We start from the raw sequence: 25,286 nt of genomic DNA, 5'->3' as shown, positions 1-25,286 counted from the left end.
TAAGCTCCACAATGATAACACATATGTTCAATCCTAGCCTTCCATCATTTGTATTATATGTTAAGTTTATTAAGATTGATATTTAAGGCTTATAAAGACTTCACGTCTTTTCATATTTTCTTTCATATGTACCTATAGTACAAGTAAAAAAGGAACCTACTTAGTAAGAGTTGTTCAACAAATTTTCAAGATATCTTTATAATATGGACTTGTAAAGAACTTATATAAATATTCCTAAAAGAGATTAAATATATAGATAGTTGCCCTGTACTTTGACGTAGAACTCTTAATATACTATAAATAATTAAAAAGATGTGAAAATGTTCTAAACAAAATTATTATAGAAAGCAACATTAACTTCTAACTTTTAATTATATAATAATTAATTGAGTTAAATATGTTTGTAGTCTATAAACTTGGATGTGAAATTAGAATTTGTCACTGTATTAAACTTTGTCACATTTTGGTCCTCAAATTTAAAAATGAATCATATAGTCCTTTTAGCATAACCACACTGAATTTTCTTTACTTTCTTTACAATTTAATCATTTGAGTAGTCTCCATTTTTAGTTGAAAGTTGTAGATCGGTCTCTCATTTTTTTTATCTCAATTGGATATTTCTTTTTGAAAAATTGAAGCAATCAGGTTCTTGTCATTAATACAATATTAACACTGTTAAAGAGGATGTCACATGTTAGTTCGTGATTATTTTGATTTTTTTAAATATATTTTTTAATTATTTTGTATTTATTTTTTAAAAAATAAAAAAATAAAAAAAGGTGTCATGTGTCAAACTGACGTTGTACTACGTGGCAATGATAATGTGACGTGATAGTTGTAGTGCCACATGTCACCTGTGATTGTCATGCCAAGTATCATTGCATTAGTTTCAATTTGGTCCTTGTATTTTTATTGTCTCAATTTAAGACTATTTTTTTTAAATTAAATAATTTTGTTCATTCCCAACTTCAAACGAAATTTAACTTGTATATAAATGTTATACAAATATTTTTATTAAAATTGATATTTTTATTAAATATTTTTAACAAAATTAAGTTTTTTTTCTTTTTATTTATATTTAATTAATTATATAAATGTTAATTATTTTATTTAAATATACTTATAAAAGTTTAATTTTCTTTTACTAAAAAATGTCAAACAATATAAACAACTTAAATATTAGTCTAAAATGTCATTTTCCTTTTGATATATCAAGCAAATTTAACTTTTAGTTTAAAGTTTGGAGGCCAAACTTTATCCAAATTAGGATATGGACAAAATTTCAGTTTGACAAGAAAGAATAAAGTTTAAGATTAAAAAATATATTTAACCTTAATTACTTTTTATAATGGTAGAGGCGTATAATAGTAGAGGCGTTACACTTTTGTTAATAACGAAAACAAAAGTAGCAAAAGTTTGATTGAGTTAAGATTACATAATTAATTTCAACAAAACCAAACTACACATAATATTATTTTTGTAGTTTGAGAGTCATTTTGTATTCCAAAACAAAACAATACTAGATTATGAACTAAGGGATATTAATTATAAAAAGTTAAGATAAAATATCATATATATTTTAAAAAGGTATATATAATACTATTCCTACCGTGCCTCGTTTTTAATATTAAAAAGACAATGAAATATAAATTTTAAACAGTTTCTCCTTTCGTCATAAAAGAAGATGAGGGAATAAGGAAAAGTGAGAGTTAAAATATAAATATAAGGTCTCAATCATTTGTGTAAAACTAGAGTAACTTCAACGTGTGTCTATTATTATTAATTAGTCTATTTGTTGGGACCTTTTTCCTTTTCCCTTTTTCCTTTTTTATTTTTCATGTCCAAAAGTAAAAGCTTTTCACCTTCTTGGGATCTTATATTTGGACTCATTCTATATAATTTATTCAAAATATTGTTCATTGATTTTCCCACGGTAAATCTTTGACTCATCCATTCCGTTCTAAGACCAACACGAATCATTTCATTTCTTCTCGGTACCAAGGTTGAGCTGAAGAACTTCAGGCTTCAATAATCATATTTATGTTCTTTATAGCAACCTAGGACTCAGTAAAACAAGACAGTAAATGTATGCATCTTTCCTTAGCCATCTCTTTTTTCAAATGATCAGTAACATATACACACAAAAACAACAAAAGCTAATAGTAAAAGGCAAATTTATAGCATATGCTTACAGAAAACAAAACAAAGTAGTATAGTGAATGATTCATTTGAAGCCTTTTATTCTTACTCTCAACAATTAGTTACACTTTTAACACTTTCTCCATTGCCCCAGTATAGTGATCTTTAGGACAGAGAATAGCTGTGTTTACATGAATTTCCAAGTCCTCTAAAAGCAGAAAAGTTTTATATGATAAAAGGGTGGTTGAAATGCAGAGAACTACATGGTCTTGATGATATCCCTCTTGAGATAAAGTAATGGCCATTATTGTGATATCATAATGAAGCTATCTATATATGTATGATCATTCCCCTGGCAAATTAGCAGCATTTGAGGAAGCACCAAGTTGATGATGATGTTGTGAGTGAGGTGGGAATGGTGGAGTGTGCAATGGAGAGTCTGAAAAGATAGCACCATGCTGGGTTGGGTCTGATATAATATTAATAAGCGGTGATGGATTGAAGAACTTGGTAGTAGTGGGGATGATGGAACATCTACAAAGTGGACAAGTGGAGTTTGATTTCAGCCAGTGATGTATGCAATCCAAGTGGAACACGTGCTTGCAATAAGGAATCTGCACCACCTCTTCCTTCACCTCAAACTCCCCCAGACAAACACAACACCTGTTTCAAAATAGCCCTCATACCATCTCTTGAAAAACACCATATCAAACCTATGTTCAGCTAATTATATGCCAATCCACAATTTTTCTGTTAAATGTTCGTGTCATTGGACTTCATCACTAACTGCATTCTTTTTATTGCATTAAGTCATCTAACATGGAAAACGAGGGGACCAGCACATGGAATCGTACAAGAGTTTCCAAAGTGCTTTCCAGCACTTTATCTACTGAAAATTCCCTCACACAAAATATGAGCAGTTCCTATCGTTAAGATTTTGGTTGCTACCATCTTCTGGGGTTGCACGTGCTCAGTTTTCCTATTTAGTATCACTTTATTAATCTAGGTCTGAAGACATATGCAAGTTATTTTCTTTTCTATGTGGCAGAAGAAAAGGAAAAAAAGGAGAACAGTTTTTCAAATATTCTACTTATCTCTTCCGCTTTCTTTCCATGTACCACTTTTTCATGAAAATCAGTGGATGCCATTAAATATTCTAAATAATCAGTGAACTTGGACATTTTTTTCAGATTTGCAAGAACCACATTCCTTTGAGAATAATTTTAACCATCGCATAATGATAGACAAGCTGAGAGATGAAATTACAAGATGAAACAGCAACACACATCCAAATTGCACACTGAAGAGAATCCCTTGGGTAATGGATAAAGATCAGAGCATTTATTAATCTCATGACTAAGAGAGAGGATAAAGACAGAATTGAAAAAGAAACCAATACATAGAAACAACAGTACATCTAGAAGTTCAAACAAAAAACAAGAAAAAAAAAATACTTACAGGGAATCTCTTGCTTGCAAATCCTCATCAAATAAAACTTTTGGAAGCTTATCAAGGAATTGGAGGGTCAGATCCAATTGACAGGGCTGTGGAATTGGCAATAGAGAGTTTAATATTGGATAATTTAATTGACCATGATCATATATATAGAAAGGATTATGCAGTGCAAGAAGCAAGCAAACACATCTTGTAAAAAACATTATTTAATTTCCTTGCAGAGATGTTTGGTGGTATTATCTAGAGAGTATTTGTTACTTACTGATGAATGATAGGGAGTGGTGGTTGGTGGATTGGCAATGGTCCTTGGAAGAAAATGAGAAGAGGAAGAGAGAGAAGAGGCCCTTCTCTTGAGGTAGAACAAGTAAAACAAGAGAAAGAGAATGATGGAGAAGAGTATAGGAATTGAGAATATGAAGGCTTGGTAAAGCTTAAGCTGTAGCTCCTGTGGATACAGATGTGGAGGAGGGCTGGTTGCAGCAGAAGAAGAAGCAGCAGCAGCAGCTTGTGGAATACTCATGTTTCTCTGCTACTACCTTTATCCCCTGACATGTGTTCAACAGCTACAAATGTGCAAAATGAAAATTTCTAAAGTTGTTGTGTTCAACAAGAATATATACATCAGTTCATCCACCACACACTTGATTGCACTACTTACCAAGAAAGATTGGTGGGGTGGTGCTGATTTTCTATTCCAAGAGAATTTCGTTTCTTTGGTGGATTTCTTTATTTGTCCTTGCAAGTAGTGAGAAGAGGATGTTGAAAAATGTTTAAGTTGGGTGTTGTTTATTATATGAATGTGACTTTTAAGTGATGATAATCTTTAATCCAATTCAAAATGATGTATTTAATAGAGAATCTTGCGTTAATATCTGATGTATGAAAGGCTTTTTTGGACTAACGAGAGTGGGATTTTATTATGAGTTTTTGTTAGATATGATTATAATGATAATGATAATGATAGTGGAAGAGGTACATATTCTATATTTATTTGAATGATGGGACAAGCTCATGACCCTCCACTAAGGTAGGCTCACGCCAAGGATCGTCAGCCCATGGCTCCAAATATCTCTCATTGCATTCTTTCTCAGTCAGCCCATGGCTCCAAATATCTCTCATTGCATTCTTTCTCAGTCGTTACTAGTGCTAACTTTTTCACCAAAATAATCCAACTGCTTCTGCTAAGTTACTTCTACTGTTAAACTCTCCACACTTCTTCAATTCCATCCAAACCCTCGTTTCATACTCCTCCAAAATTTCTCCTAGATTTTCAAATTAATGAAAAACGGTTATACATCATCTTCTTGACTGTTAAGAAAGTCTCGTACCGACTCTAGACAAAACTAAATTATAATATATAAAAACCTTATCTTATAATCCGATTTCCTAGATTATAATATATAAAAATCTTATGTTACAATCCGTCGTAGGGTTGAATTAAGTTTAGATTCACTTTCTTAACGTTAACTTCTTTTCTAGTCGCGTTCTGTGTAGTTTGTTAAGCTGAGTTTTTTGGGCTCACGTAGTCTGTTACCGCACCTTGTAAATATACAATCATTCATATCATAAGAAGATGAGAAGCTCGTGTTGATCATTCCTCTCTCTTTTTCTTTTATACTGCGATCTTTGTTACATCCCATTAATATACGTGTCAATTCATAAAAAGTTGTAATTAGAATATGTTAGATTTATTTATTTTTATTAAAAATATGTGTTCATCTACAAAAGCTATATATGAACCCTGTTTAAGGATTGTATCTGATCATGAAATGCCTTTTTGAAAGGTTATGTATCTGCACTAAAAAATCATAATATGTTTTATAATATAAAGTTAAAAAATATATATTAGGTTTTTTATCCTCATGATTCTATATTTATTATTGCTCTGACTAATTTCTACACAGATAATAATATTGCATTTACTTAAACTAAATTATTATTTGTATTTAACTTTTATTATTAAGTTCAAGAAATTAAAACAGGATTCTAGAAAAGAAAACATGCAAATTAAATAATATGGAATATTGATAAAAAGATATTATGTAAATCTTTTAAAAGATTTAGGTTTTGTTATTTTAAAAATTAGTTAAATGAAAATAGGAGATATAATCTTGATGGGTTTAAAAATTAAAAGAGATATTACTGTTAGAGAAAATCATAATTAGGTATTGTTAGATATTTTAAGAACTTTTAAGGGATTCCATTAATCTTATCAAGATTATAGAGTTTAACTCACTCATGATTTTGAGTTTAACCCACTCCTGGTTGAGTATTCCCACACCACTCCTGGTCCTTTAGTCAACACGACTAGTCCGAGTATCACGACTCTTTGCTCCTAGTAGAATCCACTCCTAGTTTAGTATTATAGCTACTCCTGGCATCCCTAGACAACACGTCTATTCCAAGTTTAGCCTCTCCAAGATCTATCCCAAGACAACTGTCTAAATTGAGTTTACCCACTCCTAGTTAAGTATTATAGTCACTCTTGGCATCCCTAGAGAATTCTGGTATCCTTTGGATATGCTGCCTAGTTGAGTATCACCCATTCCAGGTTTTAAGTATGTTAGTTCTCTCTAAAACGTACACCAAATCCACTACGGGATACATTACAGAGTACAAATGTGTAACTCTCAATGAGAGGATATGTTTACAGTTTACAATTTGACACTTGTATAGTTACAAACTCAAGTAACTCTCTAAGAGAGGTTGAAAGTATTGAGGCGTAGTCTTGTAACTTGTGATGTCATTCCTTTGAGCTTGAAAGGCATTAGAGGTATATTCTTGACGCGTAATGATGCAATCATATTTTTTATGCTTGCTCCTTTCTTCTTTTCTTCAGCTTCTACTCTTTCTTTCATTTCAAAAGCTTCAGATGTTGTAGGTCTAGAAATGTCGTAGATAGCCAAATGTGATGATAACTTCCTCTTCTTAGAATCTTCTATTGTTCAAACTTGATTTCATCATTTTCTTCTAAGTTGAAGATCATCAGACGATGTATGAGTTGAGATAGATAAAAGTTGAAATGTTATGAACTTTATTTGTGTGTGCTCTGTTTCTTTCTTTCTCATCTCCACTTCTTTCCATTTGTTCTTCAACTTCTCATGTCTTCATCATGTTTTTTATTTTAAGAGGATTAGACTATATATGCACTGAGGTGAATATTTTGTAGTCTTCCTTTTCACCTTTTCTCTCTTGTACATCTTTTCCAACAACAACTTTCTCTTGGATTGTTCTTCTTTATATATTACTTTGTGAGATAGTTGTTCGATACTGAGTTGACCATCAAAAGAAACTTGATAGACTTTTTAGTGACTTGGTTAGTCTTTCAGGTGTATATTGTAGGATAGCATAGCTTTTTCTCATAGCCATTCAAGCTTGTATGATGTGACAGGACAAATGGCTTAAAGAAACATTCTCATAAAGTTCTTCTTATCTCACAACGTCTTTCTCTTCGTGTCAATTCATAAAAAGTTGTAATGAGAATATCTTAGATTTATTTATTTTTATTAAAAATATGTGTTCATCGACAAAAACTATATATGAATCATGTTTAAGGATTGTATCTTGTGAACAAAAGTCATGAAATGTCTTTTTGAAAGGTTATGTATCTGCACTAAAAAATCATAATATGTTTTATAATATAAGTTAAAAAATATATATTAGGTTTTTTATCCTCATGATTCTATATTTATTATTGCTCTGACTAATTTCTACACAGATAATAATATTGCATTTACTTAAACTAAATTATTATTTGTATTTAACTTTTATTATTAGGTTCAAGAAATTAAAACAGGGTGTAGAAAGGAAAACATGCAAATTAAATAATATGGAATATTGATAAAAAGATATTATGTAAATCTTTTAGAAGATTTAGTTGTTGTTATTTTAAAAATTAGTTAAATGAAAATAGGAGATATAATCTTGATGGGTTTAAAGATTAAAATAGATATTATTGTTAGAGAAAATCATAATTAGGTATTGTTATATATTTTAAGAACTCTTAAGGGGTTCCATTAATCTTATCAAGATTATAGAGTTTAACTCACTCATGATTTTGAGTTTAACCCACTCTTGGTTGAGTATTCTTACACCACTCCTAGTCTCCTAGTCAACACGACTGGTCCGAGTATCACTTGTCATTTCACTAATAAATGCATCGTTTGTGTATATTCGTAGGTGTAATGATGCTTTTCTTCAAGACTAAAACGTGTAATGGTCACTTATCAGACGATATTCTTTATGGAAGGCTTCACTTGATATAACACTTTTTTGGATTGAAGCATCTCCTTAATTCTTAGTGTTATATAGGAATTTGAACTTTCACCTTTATACCAGACTAGCTTATTTTTGCTTACATAATCTATTGAGAGATTTCAAAGAGAGATACTTATTCTTAAATATTGTTTATGATTTTCTAATTCACTTAGACAGTTTGGTCTAGAAAGCATTTCTTTAGCTCTTGGCTTTAGAAGTTATAATATGCTTCTTGACTAGACGCTAGTCTCATTAGAGCGTTTCTGTTTTTGTATAATGGGATAACTATTGATATGTTTTATTCTATTTATAGTTTCTATAGCATCTAAAAAATATGCATTTTGTATCAGACACTATTTTGGTGATTAGAAATATTCTTATTTCTACTTTGTCCTAAAATATATGATTATGTTGGTTAAGCACTTATTCTATTATTTGGACGCTTCTTTTTTATATCAATATTTCGTTGAGTATTATTTAATAAGTTTTAAAACATAGATAAAATATTACTGAACTAACTGGATGGAAAAAAAGAATTATATTATTTGAAGTGAAATCAATTACAGTTGCAGAATCAATTATCCTCGAAGAAAGATATAATAGGATCATAAAGAACTTGTTTTACATTGGTAGCCATGAAAAAATCAACGTGAGCATATTCTTTCCTAAGCAACACGACGAGTTTGTTTGCATCATGACTCTTGAGGTCATTCAGCAAAAGATTCACACCATTTACTTCAGATAGCATATCTAACCCTCCATAGCTCAGAAAAAGAGGAAATTCCTTTGGAATTGCTGTGAAGTCATAAGGAGGAGGAAGTGGTTGCCCATAGTTCTCCGTGTTCTTTAAAAAATTACCGTAATCATACTTGGCTATATTTCCCGTTCTGATCACTACTCAGAATCAAGAACAAGAAAACACAAAAAAAGTGGGGTCAATAACCCTAACAAATTATCTTCAAAACTATATATCACACCAACAGTATAAAAAATGGATACTCACTTTGACCAAGATGGATCAAATTCTTAGTAGCTGTTGACTGTAGTCCATGATCAAGCAAGGAATTTAACAGGGTAGAATTTAAGCAGCAATTTGGACCTAGAATTACAAGGTAAGCAATGTCAAAATAATCAGCGAAATTTAATTAGTTAATATTCATCGTACCTGTGAAATATGCCAACGGCTTTGAGCAGTCAATTCTTAAAATCTTGCAAATGCCTTCCACTAATCTGGTAGACCCTTCTCTGCTCATCACAAGGTCTAATGTTTTAGCTACTACACTTGGAATCATTTCACTTATTTTATCCAACAAATTAATAAAAATCATAACATTTTCACATAAAGAAGTTATCCAACAAGTTGACGTATGTTTTATGTTACCCGTTTGGAATGAATTCATGGATGCCTATAAAGTTGAGATGCTGCCACATTATTAAGAAAATAAAACAACAACAAAAATCATCAAACTCCAATTTGTATGAAATATATGAACTGATATTTAAATGATGATGCTTTTGTCTCACCTCAGCTAAAAATGTGTCAGCAAAGACTCTTGCTATCGGTGAATTAACTTGACGCATATGAGCAATTGGGGAAAGCAATGCAGCTGATCTCAACCTGTCCAACACTTGTCCCCTAGAGAAAGCAGTAAAAGCCATTAAGGTTCCCTGCAATTCACAAAATCACTTTTTCTTATTATACAGGTTAAGAAGGCTAAGATATATTTTAAATTTCTATAAAACGGATGACTTTTATAAAATCATTGAGTTTTAACCTTATAGTTCTTGTAAATTCTTTTATATTTGTCCCTTTAAAATTGATATTTTAAATCAAGAACAAAATTTGGATATACTAGTTATTTTAAATTTTATGGAAATGGAAAATAAAGATAAATTTTATTGGAGCAAAATCAAAACTGTAACATATGCATATCTGTACATTGTATGCACAATTTCTTATTCCATGATGTAAGATTTTCTGAATGAAATACTGTTTTCAAGTATCTATACTTCGGATCTATAGGGGCTAGAGAAAGAAATTGGAAACATACCAAGGAATGGCCAACATAGTGAATTTTCTGAGCAGTGTTGTTATGCACATACTTCACGAAAGCAGGAAGATCATAACTGGCCAACTCATCCCATGACCAATTCCAAAAAGCCTACAAAAAAAGATTATCCATTTTGAGTAGCTATCAACTAGTTAATGCAAGGTCAAAATCCATGTAACCGATCATAATAAGTAAAAGAACCGCGTCATTAGGACTCAGTGATCTGTGGCTGCGGCTATATTTTGTTCCACGAGTATTGGAAATCCACACATCATATCCATAATCTGCTAAGATAAAACCCAATGCTTCATCTGGAGGATTTATCAGCCATGACAGGGCATCCTGAAACCACACAACACAACTTCATTATCTTAGTTCATCACATGCATATGCTTCTCTCAATTGCCCGTTTGGATACAAAGTTACAACAGTTTTTAACTCTTCCACTGGATATATTATATATTGAGCTTTATCGAATAGAAAGAACCCTAAAAAAATCTTCAAATTGTATATGTATCTGTCTAGGCCTTGATAATAACTTACACAAAAGAGACCATGTTGCAAAAGCACCGGTGGCTTGTCGGCTTTGTGACCAGACCGCCCCGCCGGCAACCTTTGCAGACTCAGGATGTAGCCATCGTCTGTCTCAACCTGACACCAGCAGTGAAATGACTTCATAATCTCAGGCAAGTGGATTCAATAACAGAATGAGAGAATATATATATATATATATAGGAATATGTACCTTATGTTCTTCACACTGGTAACCTTTTGTCTTTACCGCTGTTTCGCAGATACCATCAACATGAAAATCATGATCAGTAACCGAAGAGGGTATTCCATGAACATTTGTTCTCCCTTGTGTTGTTGTAAGGAAAAGAAGGGCTATTGAAACCAAGCTCACTACTGAATTGGCCATTGGCAATGTGTGGTTTTTCCTGGTGATTAAATAAACAAAAACTGATGGCGTTTTATAGGCTTTTTGTGGTGTAAAGGGAAAGATCAATAGGGTGTGCATGTTATGCTAATGGCTGTAACACAATCTTTTAAGTCATATTCAACAGATTTTCAATAATCAATGTCCTTAATGAGATAATGTAAGTTTCTGGTTCATATACGTTGGAGAGATTTCATTTGAGTTAATGTGCTTAAAGTTTTTTTCCTTTTAAAGTTTTGGAGTCTGTGTATAACATGTTAACTGCTAATATGGTTGGTAATATATCCATTAGATTAAACTTGTTCTCGATTTCACTTGCTGCATTCCTGGATTCATCTGATTTATAGATTTAAAGAATTGAATTGAAATTAAATTAAATCGGTATCATCTAATTTGAAGTTTTTTAAATCCAACATAAGTAAACCAAATTAATAATTTCTATAATTACCCTATTTTAATATAAAATCTAGGTTTAAATATTTTGAATTTTGTTCTAATTTTATTCTTCTATTAATTGAGAACAAATTTAATTTTTATTAAAACTCACTTTTTTATTAAATGTTTTTTTTAATTTTTAAATTAACTCTAACTATATTATATATAATTATTAAATTTATGTTCGAAACCTCTAAAAATAGGGCTAGAGTTGGTTTTAAAAAAATGATAAAAATTTCTTCTAATTTTAAAAATAATAAAGAATTTTCCTTCTACTTTTATAAGAAAATAGAATTTTCATTTTAATATGAGAAATAAATTAAAATTTTCCTTCTACTTTTAAAATTAACGTATAATTTTCCTTATTAATTGGAAAATAATAAAGGAATTCTTCTAATTGTAAAAATATTGAAGAAATTTCTTACTAATTTTAAAAATAATAAAGAATTTTCGTTCTAATTTTAAAAATAATGAATAACTTTCCTTCTAAATTTAAAAATAATGATGAATTTTTCTTCTAATTTTAAAAATAATGAATAATTTTCCATTTAATTTTTAAAATAATGAACAATTTCCTTCTAATTTTTAAAATAATGAAAATTTTCCTTCTAATTTTAAAAACTAATGAAAAATTTTCCTTTTAATTTTAAAATAATGAAAATGTTTTTTCATGTAATTTTAAAATAATGAAAAATTTCCCTTCTAAAATTTAAAATTTCAGACTAAAGAAAGAACATTATCGAAATTTAGGACTAAAATTAAACAAAGTTAAGAAAAATTGAAATTAAATCGAATACAATATATCACGTGAGACTGATACTTACATGTAATATTTATACTAACATGTGGTAGCGACATTGGCTTGAAACATGACATTAACATTACACATGGCACAATGTTGACTTGGTACTTAAAAAACTTTTTTAAATTTTTAAAAAACTAATAAAAAATTAAATAAAATTTAAAAAATTTAAAAACCATGAACTAGCATGTCACATACTTTCATCTTCCATTAACAATTTAGATAACATCATAAAAACGAACTAAATTGAACATAATTTAACAACTACATTAAACATAAAAAAATAGTGTATTAAACAAAGTCGACAGAAACTAAAATAAAAATAGTATTTTAGCTAAAAAGAATCATTATTACTTGAATAGTTACCTACATTATCTAATTATTATTATTATAATGTGAATCTTTATTTAAGCATATCACTTTTCACATTATCTGAATATGAAAAACGGCTAAAAATAGTGTTATTTCAACACTCCACTCCATATATGTTAAACAAATAAAATATATTAAAAAATAAGTAATTATTAAAATAAAAATTAACATTAAATTATAATTTAATTAAAATATATAATGAACATTTTGTTATTATTATATATATATATTGTCATATCATATTTAATTACATTAAAAACTATGTTAGAATATCATAATTATTATACTTAGTAAAAGAGAATAAAGAAAAATAGATGGTCCTATGTACAACAATTTTAGTTTTCTTTTACTTTCAATATTGTTTAATATATTGATAAAGACGAGAGAAAATTACAATAGATAGGACTTATTCATTTGATTTCTTAATTTAAAATAAAAGAGATGGTTAAATGTAAGTCTAATTAATTTGACTTAGTATTAAACTAAGGGAATTTGTATTACGTTACTTTCGGAATGTGCAAAAGAGTTGCTTTTGGTGAAAAATGTTATTTTATTAAGTTAATATTAACTCTATTAATTACTGCAGTTAGCTAGTATACTTAGTTAACTTGAGTGTTGAAGTGTTTTTTCAGGCACAATCTTTACCTAGTTTACACTACAAGAATTATTGAAATTACTGGTGGATTATAACTGATGGGTGATGATTCGCGAGTAAAACACATTTATGGGCAGATTTATAATATAACAATATTTCATCTAATGACATTTGTTAAACTTCAAAACCTAGGTTGCTTAGATAGTCTACTCTCTAGACGATTTTTGTCTTAAGAATCTCTCCCTTTATTATGTTTGAAAAATAGTCATGTTACACAAAATATATTTCAAGATGATTTTTAAGGTGTATGGTTATGCTAGGGTTTTTTTATCTTAGTAAACAATGTATACTTGAAGTATGCTCCCCCTTACTCCTACCTCCCCTTGATTTGTTTAACTTTTCTCAGAGAAAATGTGATATTTTTCAAAGATTTCTTTTAGCGTGTTTTTATGCCAAGTCATTGTATCAGAGTATTATGTTAGCAAGAAAGTTAACAAGAAAGTATCAAAAATAAATATGATTATCAGAGCAAACATATCATCAATTTTTCATGTATCAGAATGTATATCGTTTAATTATTTTAGAGTATTACCAAAGCATATTAGATATGTATATCATCACCTGATTATCAATTTGTAAAGAATATAACTTCCTTAAGTCATATTTATGCATGATATGATATGTAGTAACAAAGACAATCGTGTGTATTATTAGAGCATAAATGCCTTTTTATATAACATATAGATCAATGCACAAATATCTGTTATATAGTAGAGTAAACACAAATCTATGTATCAAAGTGTAAACATATGGGCTGAAGAAAAGAGAAGAGAAGAGAAAAGAGATAGAGATATTATCGAGCTTAAGCGTCAAATCTCATTACTATATTATATTGTATCCATACCCTCTCGTGGAGAGATTTAGTCTAAATAGCTTGTAAGCAATCATTAATTCCAATTCTAAAGAGAATTAAAATAATTACAATTGAACTCTTTTGAGTTAAGGAATTTAGGCGCGATAGTCTAGTACCAGGAGTGATTCAAATATTAAAGGAAATCTCAGCAAGGTGCTGAGTACCTAGAGGGGTGCTGAGTACCTGGAGTGGTGTGAATACTCAAGGAAATCTTGGCAGGATGCTGAGTACCAAGAGTGGTGCGAATACTCAAAGAAAATCTCGACGAGATAGTTGAGTAGTAGGAGTGGTGTTAATATTCATTTGTAATCAGGTAAAGATTATAGTGGAACCCTCTGTGGAGGAGACTTGATGTAACTGAGTTGAAGCGAACTAATATAAAATATCTTGTGTTATTCTCTCTTCTTTTTGGTAAACGATCATCTTAGAAAGCTTGTAGTTGAGCTTCATATTTGAAAATATAAGAACTTTTAAGCTAAACGATTCTTTAATTTTAAAGGAAGTTCTTACAAACAGTGCAATAGAAATTATTCTAAGTAGCACGCAGATCTTTACAAAGCTTATATTTCAAGTTGAGCATATCTAAGCCTTTGAAAGAATATTTTACATGCTTGACAACGTGTTATATCAGAGTGGTTGCGAAAAAGCGTGTTCCATAGCACTATTCAACACCCCCATCTTCTAGTGTTTTTCAGATATTTCAGCTTTATGATTTAGCATGTTAAGGGATTATAATCCTCTATTTCCTTATTTAAGTTTGGCCTCTACTCTAGTCTAGGTTCAAAGCACCTAAGTTCTCTCGTGCATAAAGAAAAATAGCCATTACATAGAAAAAATAAAACATTCCTGAGTCCCTAATGTGACACCCGAGCATTGACGAGGGCGGGGAGTGATCGCCGGTGCAAGAGGCACGAAGTCCAAGGGGCACTGACAAGGAGCGGCTCCTAGCAGGCTTCCAATGGAAGGGGCACATGGAGGAATTGAACATACACCGGAATGAGAGGGATCTAGAGACTGTATAGGTATGGGACTGTACAGTTGAAGGATAGCTTAAAGGGATTGATTTAGCTACTCATATCACCAAATGCATTTGCTTTTCGATAGCCTAGCTCATAAGAACTCCATGATTAAGCATGCTTAGCCTGGAGTAATTTAGGGATGGGTGACCTTCTGGTAATGTGTGGGGGCAGTCAATATTCCCTGTAAGTTGTCGGAGCGTTACACTTAACATTGGTTTGAACTCCCTCTTTTTAAATGCCAAACAAACAACTTAACCATCAAGCTATCATGACTTGTTTTATTATAATCATGCACAATAAACATATAATCATAAACATACATCACATGAAAAATAATAGCATAATTAAAGTATAAAAAAAATTATTAACCTTGCAGAATTTGAACACATGATTGCCTATCCCAATAAGAAGCTCTCACCAATTGAACTATACATAACTTTTGAAAAACATACAACTTTTGTTATTAACATAAATTAACCACATCACAACATCTTTTTTATACACTAAGTTTGCAATGGTCTTATAGTAACCATTAAATGCTTTTTGTGAAACCCCAGAAAATGGTATTTTAGAACTAGTGGTAGTCTAAAAATATTGAGACTCGATTATTTTAATATTAAACGGTTTTATTATAAATAATTTTGTTATAAATGAGTTTCATTATTTCAAGAAGTGCATAGACGATCCTTGCGTCAAGGGCAACAATCTCTACCGATCAATTTCTTGTTTTGAGCCAGTAAGTCGTTTTCCCTTTTTACTCCGTACGTTCTTGGGCTGTGATCATGCAACGATTTATGTTGCATGTATTTGGTTATTCTCCTCTTCAATTTCTAGCTCAATTAGGTACTAAGATGGATTTTCTATCACCAATTGGTGATTTTTAGGGTTTCCTAGAGTTAATTGCGGTGCAAGCATCGATTGGAGTTTTCTAGAGATGGGTTGTATATATCTGAGGTAAGGGAAGCTGGATTTTTGTTTACATTTATTGAATAATTCTATGCATATGTGAAGTGTATGCTAGAATTATATAGTTTTGAGTTGAAATGTGATTGTGGTGCTAAAATGAATGTTTGTACTGTGGGTGTTATGAGTATAATTGTATGAAATTTGAATGTGATATGAATTGAATGATGATTTTGGCATTATAGACTGTATAGCAGGTGGGAAATCAATTATGGAATTAAATAAGTAAGAATTGAAGGAATCTAAACTAGTTTAAGTTGGTAATTAGAGAAAGTGAGGTAGTGGAAATGAGAAATTGGAGTGGAAAGTTCATTTGGTCTGTTGGGAAAGTTTTGGTAAGTTAATTGTGACTTGTTAACTTCTGCAAAGTAGTATATTGTGATTTGGGTCCTTAGGTTGATAAATTTGATGTTTTGGAGTAGAAATTGATCCATAAACACTTTATATTGATGTTAGGAAGGTTTAGAATAACTTAGTCAAGTCTAATTAGGCATATAATACAATTTAGGAGTGTTAGAAGTTGGGAAAAATAGATATAATTGGTAATTGGGGTTTGAGTTGCATAATTATGTAGATTTTCGTTCTACAGATTATGCAGACTCGTTGTGCGAACAGATTTGCACAGGGAGTTGCTCTGGAGAGATGCTCTCTGCCAAGGGCATTCGCACAGCGAATTGGTGCGCTGTGCGAATGACTTGAGAGGTTTGCTCTTTGCTTGGGCATTTGCATAGCGAGTTGGGGTGTTGTGCGAATGGTTGGTGAGGGATGCTCTATGTCCAGTGGTTCGCATGGCGAATTAGGGCGTTATGCTCCTGGTTGGGGTCTGGGACTATTGTCAATTTTATTTGAATAGCGAAAAGGGGCGCACAACGAGTGGTTGGGATGGTTGGTCTTTGTTTGGGCTTTCGCATAGCGACCAGGGGCGCTATGCGAGAGGTTGAGGTCTGGTACCTCTGCGAGTTAATTCGCACAACGAGACAAGTTGTTGTGCGAGAAAGTCTTAGTTTTGCCTTGCGAATTGGGTGCGCGGAGCGAAAGGTCTGAAACAGTTTACTCTTTATTGCTTTGTATTGAGTTGAATTAAATTAATTGTGACATGTATTGTGAAGTGTGTTTGAAGGTATATGACAGTAAATAATTGAGTATTATTATGAGTGAAATTACAAATAAAAGTATCTGATTCAAAGGAGTGAATGTAAGTTTCAGTGTAGAATCTCTTGGTGAGATTCCAAGTAGTTTAGAATGAATGCAGGAGCTCAGTCTTGAGGGTTATCCTGAAACTCCAATGGTCTTTCATTCTCAAGTAGAGAGGATTGAATCATGTCGTGAGGAGTAGCAGAAGGTCTTAGCCTTGGGGGCTTCCAGTATGACTCAAGGCCCGGAACAGACTAACCTCATGAGTGTGGTAGGGTGAAACCCATTGGCAATGACTTTGCAAAGCAGTAGAGGCCACCACGAGTGCATGATCCGCCATAGCTCGGCAATCATTCTAAGTCCGGACGAGTCTAGTCTAGAACATAACATGCTAGGATGTTTGATTCAGTTACTTTGCTTGAATTATATTGTGTATGTTATATGCTATTAAATTGTATGTTTTCCTGTGTATCTAGCTTACCCTTGCTTTTCTGTGTCTGTCTTTGTATGTTGTTTCTCTTTTGCGATGATCACCTAATGGTGTGAGCTTAGGGATTCACCTTTTCAGTTATTCCAGCTACAAGTGGGGGAAGAAACAAATGAGTTGTTAGATAAATCTACAGAAGTAGATATCTTCTTTGTGCGAGGTTTGTTTTATCTAGTTGTTCTTTTAGCATCTATGTAACGTTTCATTTTTGGTAGTATTATACTATTAAAATGGGATGTTACACTTTTTATTAAGCATAATTTTGTTAATAAGTTACAAAATTATGCTTATACCGGTTCCACATTGGTTCTCAAATGTTCTTACAAGAAACACTTCTTAACTACCTTCTCCTTCTTCTCAATTCGAGAAATATCTAATTAAACCACTACGAAGACTGAAATGTCTCTCTTCATGTTCTCCAAGGTGTTAATGGTCAAAATGCATACAAAGACACTTTGACTTTTAAATTAGGCATGTACTTACAAAAGCAATAAATGTTAGATTGAATACATAATGCTTACCTAATGAACAATGCTATTCATAGTACTTTTGTATGTTTATTCTTGGATGGACTTAGATAGAATCCTTTTTAAGTGATTGAAGGGTTTGTTAACTTGATGTGTTCAATAATCCTTGTTGCTTATCTAATCTTGACTAACCATATTAATCTTGTATTAGAAAGTCAACTATATTATTGTTATAACCAAAATATTTGTACGAAATGATGTCATTTTTAGACTAATGGTATCTATTCAGTCTTAAACAATACATTTAGTCTAGTACATGTTAATCCTAAAGTTAATATCAAAATAATCACAAGTTATTTTTTCAATCAGATTAAACTTTATTTATTTTAATTAAAAATAACTAGAAAAATGAGTTGAATAGGTTAATAATAAATTGTAAATCAATAATAAATTTAATGGGCTATTATTTTCTATAATTTTAGTTGGCACATTTTAAAATTTCATAAATATAATATTTAATTTGATGTATATTGTATTTATCTTGTTCTGATCCAATCAAATCTTAAATCTAAAATACTCACTGGAAATACCGTTTTGATTAATTAAAACGAAAATACATATGCAAAATTAAAAATTGATTCAAAATTGTAGATTTTGTTTTAACAGGAGAATAAAAGTACGAAAAAAATAAACGTCATATAATCGCTGATAAAAGAAAAACAAAATCACTATTTAACTTGAAAAAGTTAAATATAATTTACAAATAAACTGAAAAAATAAGAAAGTAATTTTATTGCATTCAAAGTCATAGGTGGGACCAGAGTTCACCCAGAAACTCAACTGCATCTTCTAGAAAAGCCTAAGAAATAACAAAAATCAAACCACACATACAACGCTCTCTTTGTCTTCTTTTCTAAACGCGCTTTGCCTCGTCAAACTTAATTTCTTTTTCTTTCAGGCTAAGCCACACTCCCCATCCAAGAAACAATCCACAAAGCAAAACTATTGAGATTCGCTATAAACAAATAAAAATTAAATACTATTTTAGTTTCTATTTCCGTTGATATTTTCTTTTTATGTTTAATTTGATTTATATTAGATAAGTACTATTTCTTTTTATTTTTTTTCATGATACTATCAAAATTGTTAATAGAAGAATAATCATGTTTTGTTACCTGTTAATTTGTGGTTTTTTAGAAAAAAAATAATTTTGTATTAATTTTTAAAAATTTATTAATTTTAAAAGAATTGTGAATGTGTTAAGTCAATATTGTGTTTTTCTTCGTATGTTTAATTTGATTTCTATTTGGTAAGTAATATTCCTTTTTATCTTTGTTTCCATGATACTGTCTAGATTGTTAACAGAAGAATAATCATGTTTGCCACATGTTAATTCGTGGTTTTTTAGAAAAAAAAATTAACTTTGTATTAATTTTTAAAAAAATTTATTAATTTAGAAAGAATTTCCTGAGGCACATGTAGTTTCATTGTCTTTAAGGATTTATTAGTGGTGTTTTTCGTAAATTCCTTAGATACAACAAGAACTTTCAAAATATTTTTGAGGATCCCAAAACTAGTCAGAATCTCTAAAAAGCGTATAAAAAATAAACCCATAATATTTTCGAAAAGGAAAAGAGAAAAGAATGAAACTTAACAAGAGAAGAGAATGAGAGAAAATTGATTTTTGATGTGTTTTGGAATGAAGGAAAAACTCTCTATTTATGTAGCTATGGAAGAATCAATTTAAGATGCAAACAAAATTGATGTTGGCAAAATTAATGTTGTAAAGTTAACTTTAAAAAAATTTGAATGTTGGCAAAATTAACGTTGATAAAAAATGAAGGTTGGTAAAACATTCTTTAACCGAAAATATTATGTTTTTTTTGCAATAATTATTATTCTAACTTACAACAATCCTCCACATATTGCAAAAGAAAGTTGAAAGAAAACTTTTAGCGAAATAATTCTAATAATTAAACAAACAAAATCCTGGGTCTCATAGGATGTAATGCATCATCAGAGAACAAGTTATATAAACCAGCCTTAGACTGAGAAACATAACACACAATGTAATTGGTATAGCAAACTATATGAACCAAAGACATTTGACATATGTTATAGGTTTCTCAATCACAATACACCCCACAATCCTTGTTGTTATCATTGTGTTGCGCTTACTAGGTCATGTGCGTACCCGGTATTCATGCCAAGATCTCATGCAAGCGACCCCACTTGAAACTCATATAGGTGATTTCATCAAGTGTATACTACAAATCATACACCACCCATAAGGGATATGAAAATCATTAAAACTTTGTTTAGATTAAAATTCTTTCACCACATGTTCCTCGTGGTCACCATTGGGTCTTCTGGATTACTCGACCCCACGGTGGGTGCCAAAATGTTTTGGGTGCAGGATGCCAAAATGTTTTGGGTGCAGGATCGAGGATCCGCACAAAACACGTCTTCACACCTTGATCCAAGTTAGCTTAGGTAATTATGTGTGCCTTCGTCAAAATCCTTTTTTTACTCGTGCTCCAAATAGTTCAAGGATACCTCTTAAAAGATACTCTGACGCTCAAGTCAGTAATTAATCCAATCAGGGGTCAAAGTAAAGTCTTAAATTCATTATAAATGCAATCACTTACCTTCTTATATTTAACCTTTATTTATAGTTTTTTGTATGAAACTAGGATTAGTGAAATCATGTTCAGAACCCAATCCTAATCCATTGTCTATTAAATAACACTTACCATTAATCTTGATTTAGAATGATATTTTAGAAATGTTTGCTCGTCAAAGACGTCCATTATGTATGGCCAATCATCTTTTACAGTCCTAGTCCAATCAGAGGGTGAGGACAACTTTAAATATAAAACAAACTATATTCTATTATTTAATTTTTTTATATTAAATTAACTTTTCTTTATTACATCTATAACAACTATTAATTAATAATAAGATTGGTCTTTCAATTTTTTTCATATATTTTTTTTTACTTTTTTACTTTTACCTAAATAATTGTTAACATAATTTTAATAAATTAATTGATATGCTTTGATCATATCAGCCATAAAAAAATACGCTATATATTAATGATAATAAATAATCGTTTGAATTATAGTATGTTTTCTCCAACACATATTTCATATTCTGTATGTATAAAAGTCCTCGGAACATGTTAAACACTTGCAATGATGTCTCAGTTCATTTATCGTGTTTAAATAAATAATTAAAATTATTTAATATCTAAAATTTTACTAATAATTTATTTTCATATACATTTTCCTTTTAGGTAGTTAACTATAAATAATTCTAAAATCTTCAGAGTTAGGTTATCTGTTATATATTTTTTTTTTCTAATTAATTAAAAAACGTAGTTTATCATTAGTTATAAACAAAATAAACTGTAGAAGAAAAAAAAATTCAACATTTTATATAAAATTTGGTTCCCACGGTTTACTTGTATCAAAATCATCCTTTTGACAATTACGCGCAAAAAGTAAGGCCCACCCAATTTGTTAACTTTCCTGGAAATTTCACAGCTTTCATCAATCTTTATTTAACAAGTTTCTGGCTTCTTCTTCAACCATTATCTCCTCTCTCTCAACAACAACACAACACTTGTTCATTCTTCCTTTTCTTCTCTCTTTGACCATGGACAACACCAATGACTTCTGGAAATTCAGTGACCAGTTGAGGCTTGAATCTGGTTTGGCCAATCTGTCTCTCAATGATTTTTCCATTTGGAGCAACAGCTACAGCTCCAAGAGGCCCGATCAGAGGAGAAACTTTGATGTGAGTGGCACTGATTTCATCAACAACAACTCCTCAAAGTCTCATGATTTGAACGATGGGTGGAACATAACCAGTTCCAATGGAACCCTTTTCTCTGTGCCTCAAAACAACAACAATCTTGGAGTTGGAGGCTTCAACAAGGGAGGAATCTATTCAAACAACACCACCACCTCCTCTTATCCTAATCTTAACAACAACACTCTCGGAGGCTTCAACAAGGGAATCTATTCCAACACCCCACCTTCTCCTTATCTTAACCTTAACAACAACAACCACCATCTCAACACGAATCTCAAGGGCTACAAAACATTCTTTAAGGCTGAAGATCAGTTTCACACACCCAAAAGTTTAAAGAAAAACAGCAACAACACCAACAATAACAACAAAAAGTACGGAGACAACAACACTAGTAACGATGCCACTAAGACTGCTTCTGAGAAAAAATTCAAAACACTGCCACCAGCAGAGTCTCTGCCTAAGAATGAAACCATCGGAGGCTACATCTTTGTTTGCAACAACGATACCATGGCAGAGAATCTCAAAAGACAGCTCTTTGGTGAGTCCCCTCTCTCCTTTTCACTTTTCCTCTCTTTAACAAATCTTCTGTTTCTGTAAATCTTGTGAGGAATTGACTGAGATATCAATAATAATTTTATTAGAGAAAGACAGTCTTTTCACCCCAAATCAAATAAATCATTTGTTGCTGTCTCTTCTTCCTTTGTGATTCTAAATGGTTTTGTTGATCGTATTCTTTTCTTTTGTGCTTTGCAGGTCTGCCTCCACGATATAGAGATTCAGTTAGAACAATAACTCCAGGGTTGCCCCTTTTTCTGTATAACTACTCCACTCACCAACTCCACGGTATCTTCGAGGTATGTGTGTATACTTTCCTTCTTTAGTTTGTGGCTTCACTTCAATTTTTTGGAAATCAAGTAATGAATTAGGCCATCACTTTTACTAATAGCAGCCGTGTTAGTGACAACAATAATAACTGTTTTTTGGGCTTTGTTCAGGCTTCAGGTTTTGGAGGAACCAATATTGATCCAACAGCTTGGGAGGACAAGAAGTGCCCTGGTGAATCTCGTTTCCCTGCTCAGGTATTTATCATCTAATCTCCAATCTAATTAATTGTATAATATATACACAACTTATGCTGACAATGATTACATAAGTTTAATTAGAACATACTCTAAATGTAAAAGTAAAGTCTTACAGATCATTTAACCAATGTGTAGGGTTTGTTATCCATGTAAGTTTATTGAGTTTCACAACAATTATCTTATTGAAAAGTGATTTAAAGATGATTTCTGCTCAGCTCACAGTGCTGAAAGTAGTAATTAAACTCTAATTGTATTACTTGGTTTTACTAACTCTTACGAATTTTCCATACATGATGTTTACAGGTTCAAGTGATTACTAGGAAAGTTTGTGAGCCACTGGAGGAGGATTCCTTCAGACCAATTCTTCATCACTATGATGGTCCTAAGTTTCGTCTTGAGCTGAGTGTGCCTGAGGTAAGCATCAATTTCTTGAAGATATATTAATGTGTTTAGTTTAACATTTAAGTTCTGAGATGTGCCTTTCGAACATGAAAAATGTTCAAAATAAGCTCAATTTGAATGTGGATTATAAATCCGTATTTGACTTGATCTGACACAGACATGTATTTACTTATGCTGCTTAAAATGTGTGTATGGTAAACTAAATTGTATTTTTCTTAACTATTTCAGGCACTGTCTCTCCTGGACATATTTGCAGACCAGAACAGTTTCGATGATGTTTTCAAGGCCATTCCTGCATAGAAGGGTGGACAATACAGATTATAAAGAAGAGAAATTACACGAACAATGAAATCTTGGACTCATTAGAATCTTTAAGACAATGAATTCAGCCACTATATATTTATTATGTGTTGCAAGTATAGGGGCTATTTGTATAGAGGCTGATATGCCTGGTTGCTGCCCATTTTTGTTGTTATGGGAGTATATGAACATCACATAAAAAGTACACAATAAAAATGAACTAACTTTTGCTTGTGGTTATTATTATGAAAAATTACAACTTGAAGGAAAGGTCTGCATGTTCTAAACTTATGCACTAATTGCTGATATGAAACTCTACTTAAGTAAGTAATGACTGTTTACTTTTAATTAGTCATAAACTAATCTTTTTTGGAGAACTGTAACTGTCCTTAATAGGTTCATGAGTTTTTACACACAATGAAGCTTCAACATGAATTTTTTTTATTCCAAATGATTAACTACTGCATTAAGCATCAAGTTAATAAATGGTGAATGTGAGGCACTGATTTAAATGTTCCATTTGCAGAGGAGATTTAATTTATGGAAAATGCTAACCACATTCCATGATGTTGAATAAGAAATTAAAAGAAACAGGGTTTCATGATGATAAATATATATATATATATATATATATATATATATATATATATATATATATATATATATATATATATATATATATATATATATATATATATATATATATATATATATATATATATATATATATATGGGGTTTGCTAACGCGCGTACGCCTGTTTTTCAGTTGGTACATTTTAGCAATGTGTACCGGATTTTAGTAGACAAAAATATCTTTATATATCATGGATTCTAAGTTTTAAGGTTAAGGGTATTTTAATAATTTTCATTCTCAAAACTTAAAAAAAAAAAAAACCCCCAAAGCCTTACTCAGTTCTCTCATTCCTTTCAATCCTTTCTCTTTCATCTCTCTCATTCCAACCTTTTCTCTGTCATCCCTACTGTAGCTCCAATTGAAAAAAAAAATCAGAAACACTTGTTTTTAAACAATTTGCCTTTGTAAAGAGTTGAGTCATTGACATATTCACCTTGAGGCAAATATTCATTCAAGATCTCTTCAATTTCACCATCTTCATTAACCTCTCTAATTTCATCATCTGCATATGTTGAATCTACATCTCTAAAAAAACCCTCCAAGCCAATTACCAATTCTTTTGGATGTCATTATCCTTGTAAAAAATAGATAAAATTATATACGACAAAAATTATAAAATGAAAACTCATTATAAAGTCATTTTTTTTGTAAGAAATTGTTTAACAACGAGTGTTTCTGATTTTTTTTCATGTCAATTACCAATTCCTTTGATGTCATTATGTTTGTGAAAATTAGATAAAATTAGATAAAGACAAAAATTATAAAATAAAAACTCATTATAAAATTATTTTTTGTAAGAAATTGTTTAACAGTGAGTATTTCTGATTTTTTTTCAGGTCAATTACCAATTCCTTTATGCTTGTAAAAATTGGATAAAATTAGATAAGACAAAAATTATAAGATGAAAACTCATTATAAAATCATTTTTTTGTAAGATTGTTTAACGACAAGTGTTTTTGATTTTTTCAATTGGGGCAAAGGGATGACAGAGAAAAGATTGGAGTGAGAAAGATGAAAGAGAAAGGG

At 30.9% G+C, this 25,286-nt stretch overlaps 3 protein-coding genes across 4 annotated transcripts; 1 reads left to right on the top strand and 2 right to left on the bottom strand.

The window, feature by feature from the left end:
- Positions 1-2,157: 2,157 nt before the first annotated feature.
- On the bottom strand, positions 2,158-4,399 carry LOC124849204 (putative E3 ubiquitin-protein ligase RHA4A). Of its 2 annotated transcripts, XM_047327106.2 has the most exons (4): positions 4,253-4,399; positions 3,857-4,157; positions 3,598-3,683; positions 2,158-2,802 (listed from the first exon to the last, which is right to left on the bottom strand). In XM_047327106.2, the coding sequence occupies exons 2-4, from the start codon at positions 4,112-4,114 to the stop codon at positions 2,484-2,486; spliced, it is 663 nt and encodes a 220-aa protein (XP_047183062.1). In that variant the 5' UTR covers positions 4,115-4,157; positions 4,253-4,399; the 3' UTR covers positions 2,158-2,483. The 2 variants fall into 2 exon arrangements, with proteins under 2 accessions (XP_047183062.1, XP_087950219.1); XM_088094093.1 differs by having other exon boundaries at positions 3,857-4,380.
- Positions 4,400-8,425: 4,026 nt separating this feature from the next.
- On the bottom strand, positions 8,426-10,824 carry LOC124849202 (triacylglycerol lipase 2-like). The gene is made up of 9 exons (XM_088095521.1): positions 10,648-10,824; positions 10,446-10,553; positions 10,104-10,244; positions 9,903-10,013; positions 9,376-9,519; positions 9,233-9,273; positions 9,017-9,096; positions 8,855-8,950; positions 8,426-8,745 (listed from the first exon to the last, which is right to left on the bottom strand). Exons 1-9 carry the CDS (start codon positions 10,819-10,821, stop codon positions 8,426-8,428), a joined length of 1,215 nt encoding a protein of 404 aa, XP_087951647.1. The 5' UTR covers positions 10,822-10,824.
- Positions 10,825-21,606: 10,782 nt separating this feature from the next.
- Positions 21,607-23,866, top strand: LOC124848770 (DCD domain-containing protein NRP-A-like). Its single transcript, XM_047326553.2, has 5 exons — positions 21,607-22,380; positions 22,596-22,696; positions 22,838-22,921; positions 23,228-23,338; positions 23,555-23,866. The coding sequence occupies exons 1-5, from the start codon at positions 21,684-21,686 to the stop codon at positions 23,624-23,626; spliced, it is 1,065 nt and encodes a 354-aa protein (XP_047182509.2). The 5' UTR covers positions 21,607-21,683; the 3' UTR covers positions 23,627-23,866.
- Positions 23,867-25,286: the final 1,420 nt, after the last annotated feature.

The sequence above is a fragment of the Vigna umbellata genome, chromosome 7 (assembly GCF_029865625.1).
Source record: "Vigna umbellata cultivar VRB3 chromosome 7, Vumbellata_1.0, whole genome shotgun sequence".
Taxonomy (NCBI): domain Eukaryota; kingdom Viridiplantae; phylum Streptophyta; class Magnoliopsida; order Fabales; family Fabaceae; genus Vigna; species Vigna umbellata.
This window is presented reverse-complemented; position numbering and strand designations above follow the sequence as displayed.

Coding starts and splice junctions, on each gene's coding strand:
- LOC124849204 (XM_047327106.2), bottom strand. CDS start 4,114: ATGAGTATTCCACAAGCTGCTGCTGCTGCTTCTTCTTCTGCTGCAACC. Junction 3,684..3,856: donor CCACTCCCTATCATTCATCA/GTAAGTAACAAA, acceptor CCAATTCCACAG/CCCTGTCAATTGGATCTGAC. Junction 2,803..3,597: donor TTGCAAGCAAGAGATTCCCT/GTAAGTATTTTT, acceptor ATTTTGAAACAG/GTGTTGTGTTTGTCTGGGGG.
- LOC124848770 (XM_047326553.2), top strand. CDS start 21,684: ATGGACAACACCAATGACTTCTGGAAATTCAGTGACCAGTTGAGGCTT. Junction 22,381..22,595: donor TCTCAAAAGACAGCTCTTTG/GTGAGTCCCCTC, acceptor TGTGCTTTGCAG/GTCTGCCTCCACGATATAGA. Junction 22,697..22,837: donor AACTCCACGGTATCTTCGAG/GTATGTGTGTAT, acceptor GGCTTTGTTCAG/GCTTCAGGTTTTGGAGGAAC.
- LOC124849202 (XM_088095521.1), bottom strand. CDS start 10,821: ATGGCCAATTCAGTAGTGAGCTTGGTTTCAATAGCCCTTCTTTTCCTT. Junction 9,520..9,902: donor ACTATGTTGGCCATTCCTTG/GTATGTTTCCAA, acceptor TGTGAATTGCAG/GGAACCTTAATGGCTTTTAC. Junction 8,951..9,016: donor GCCGTTGGCATATTTCACAG/GTACGATGAATA, acceptor TTGTAATTCTAG/GTCCAAATTGCTGCTTAAAT.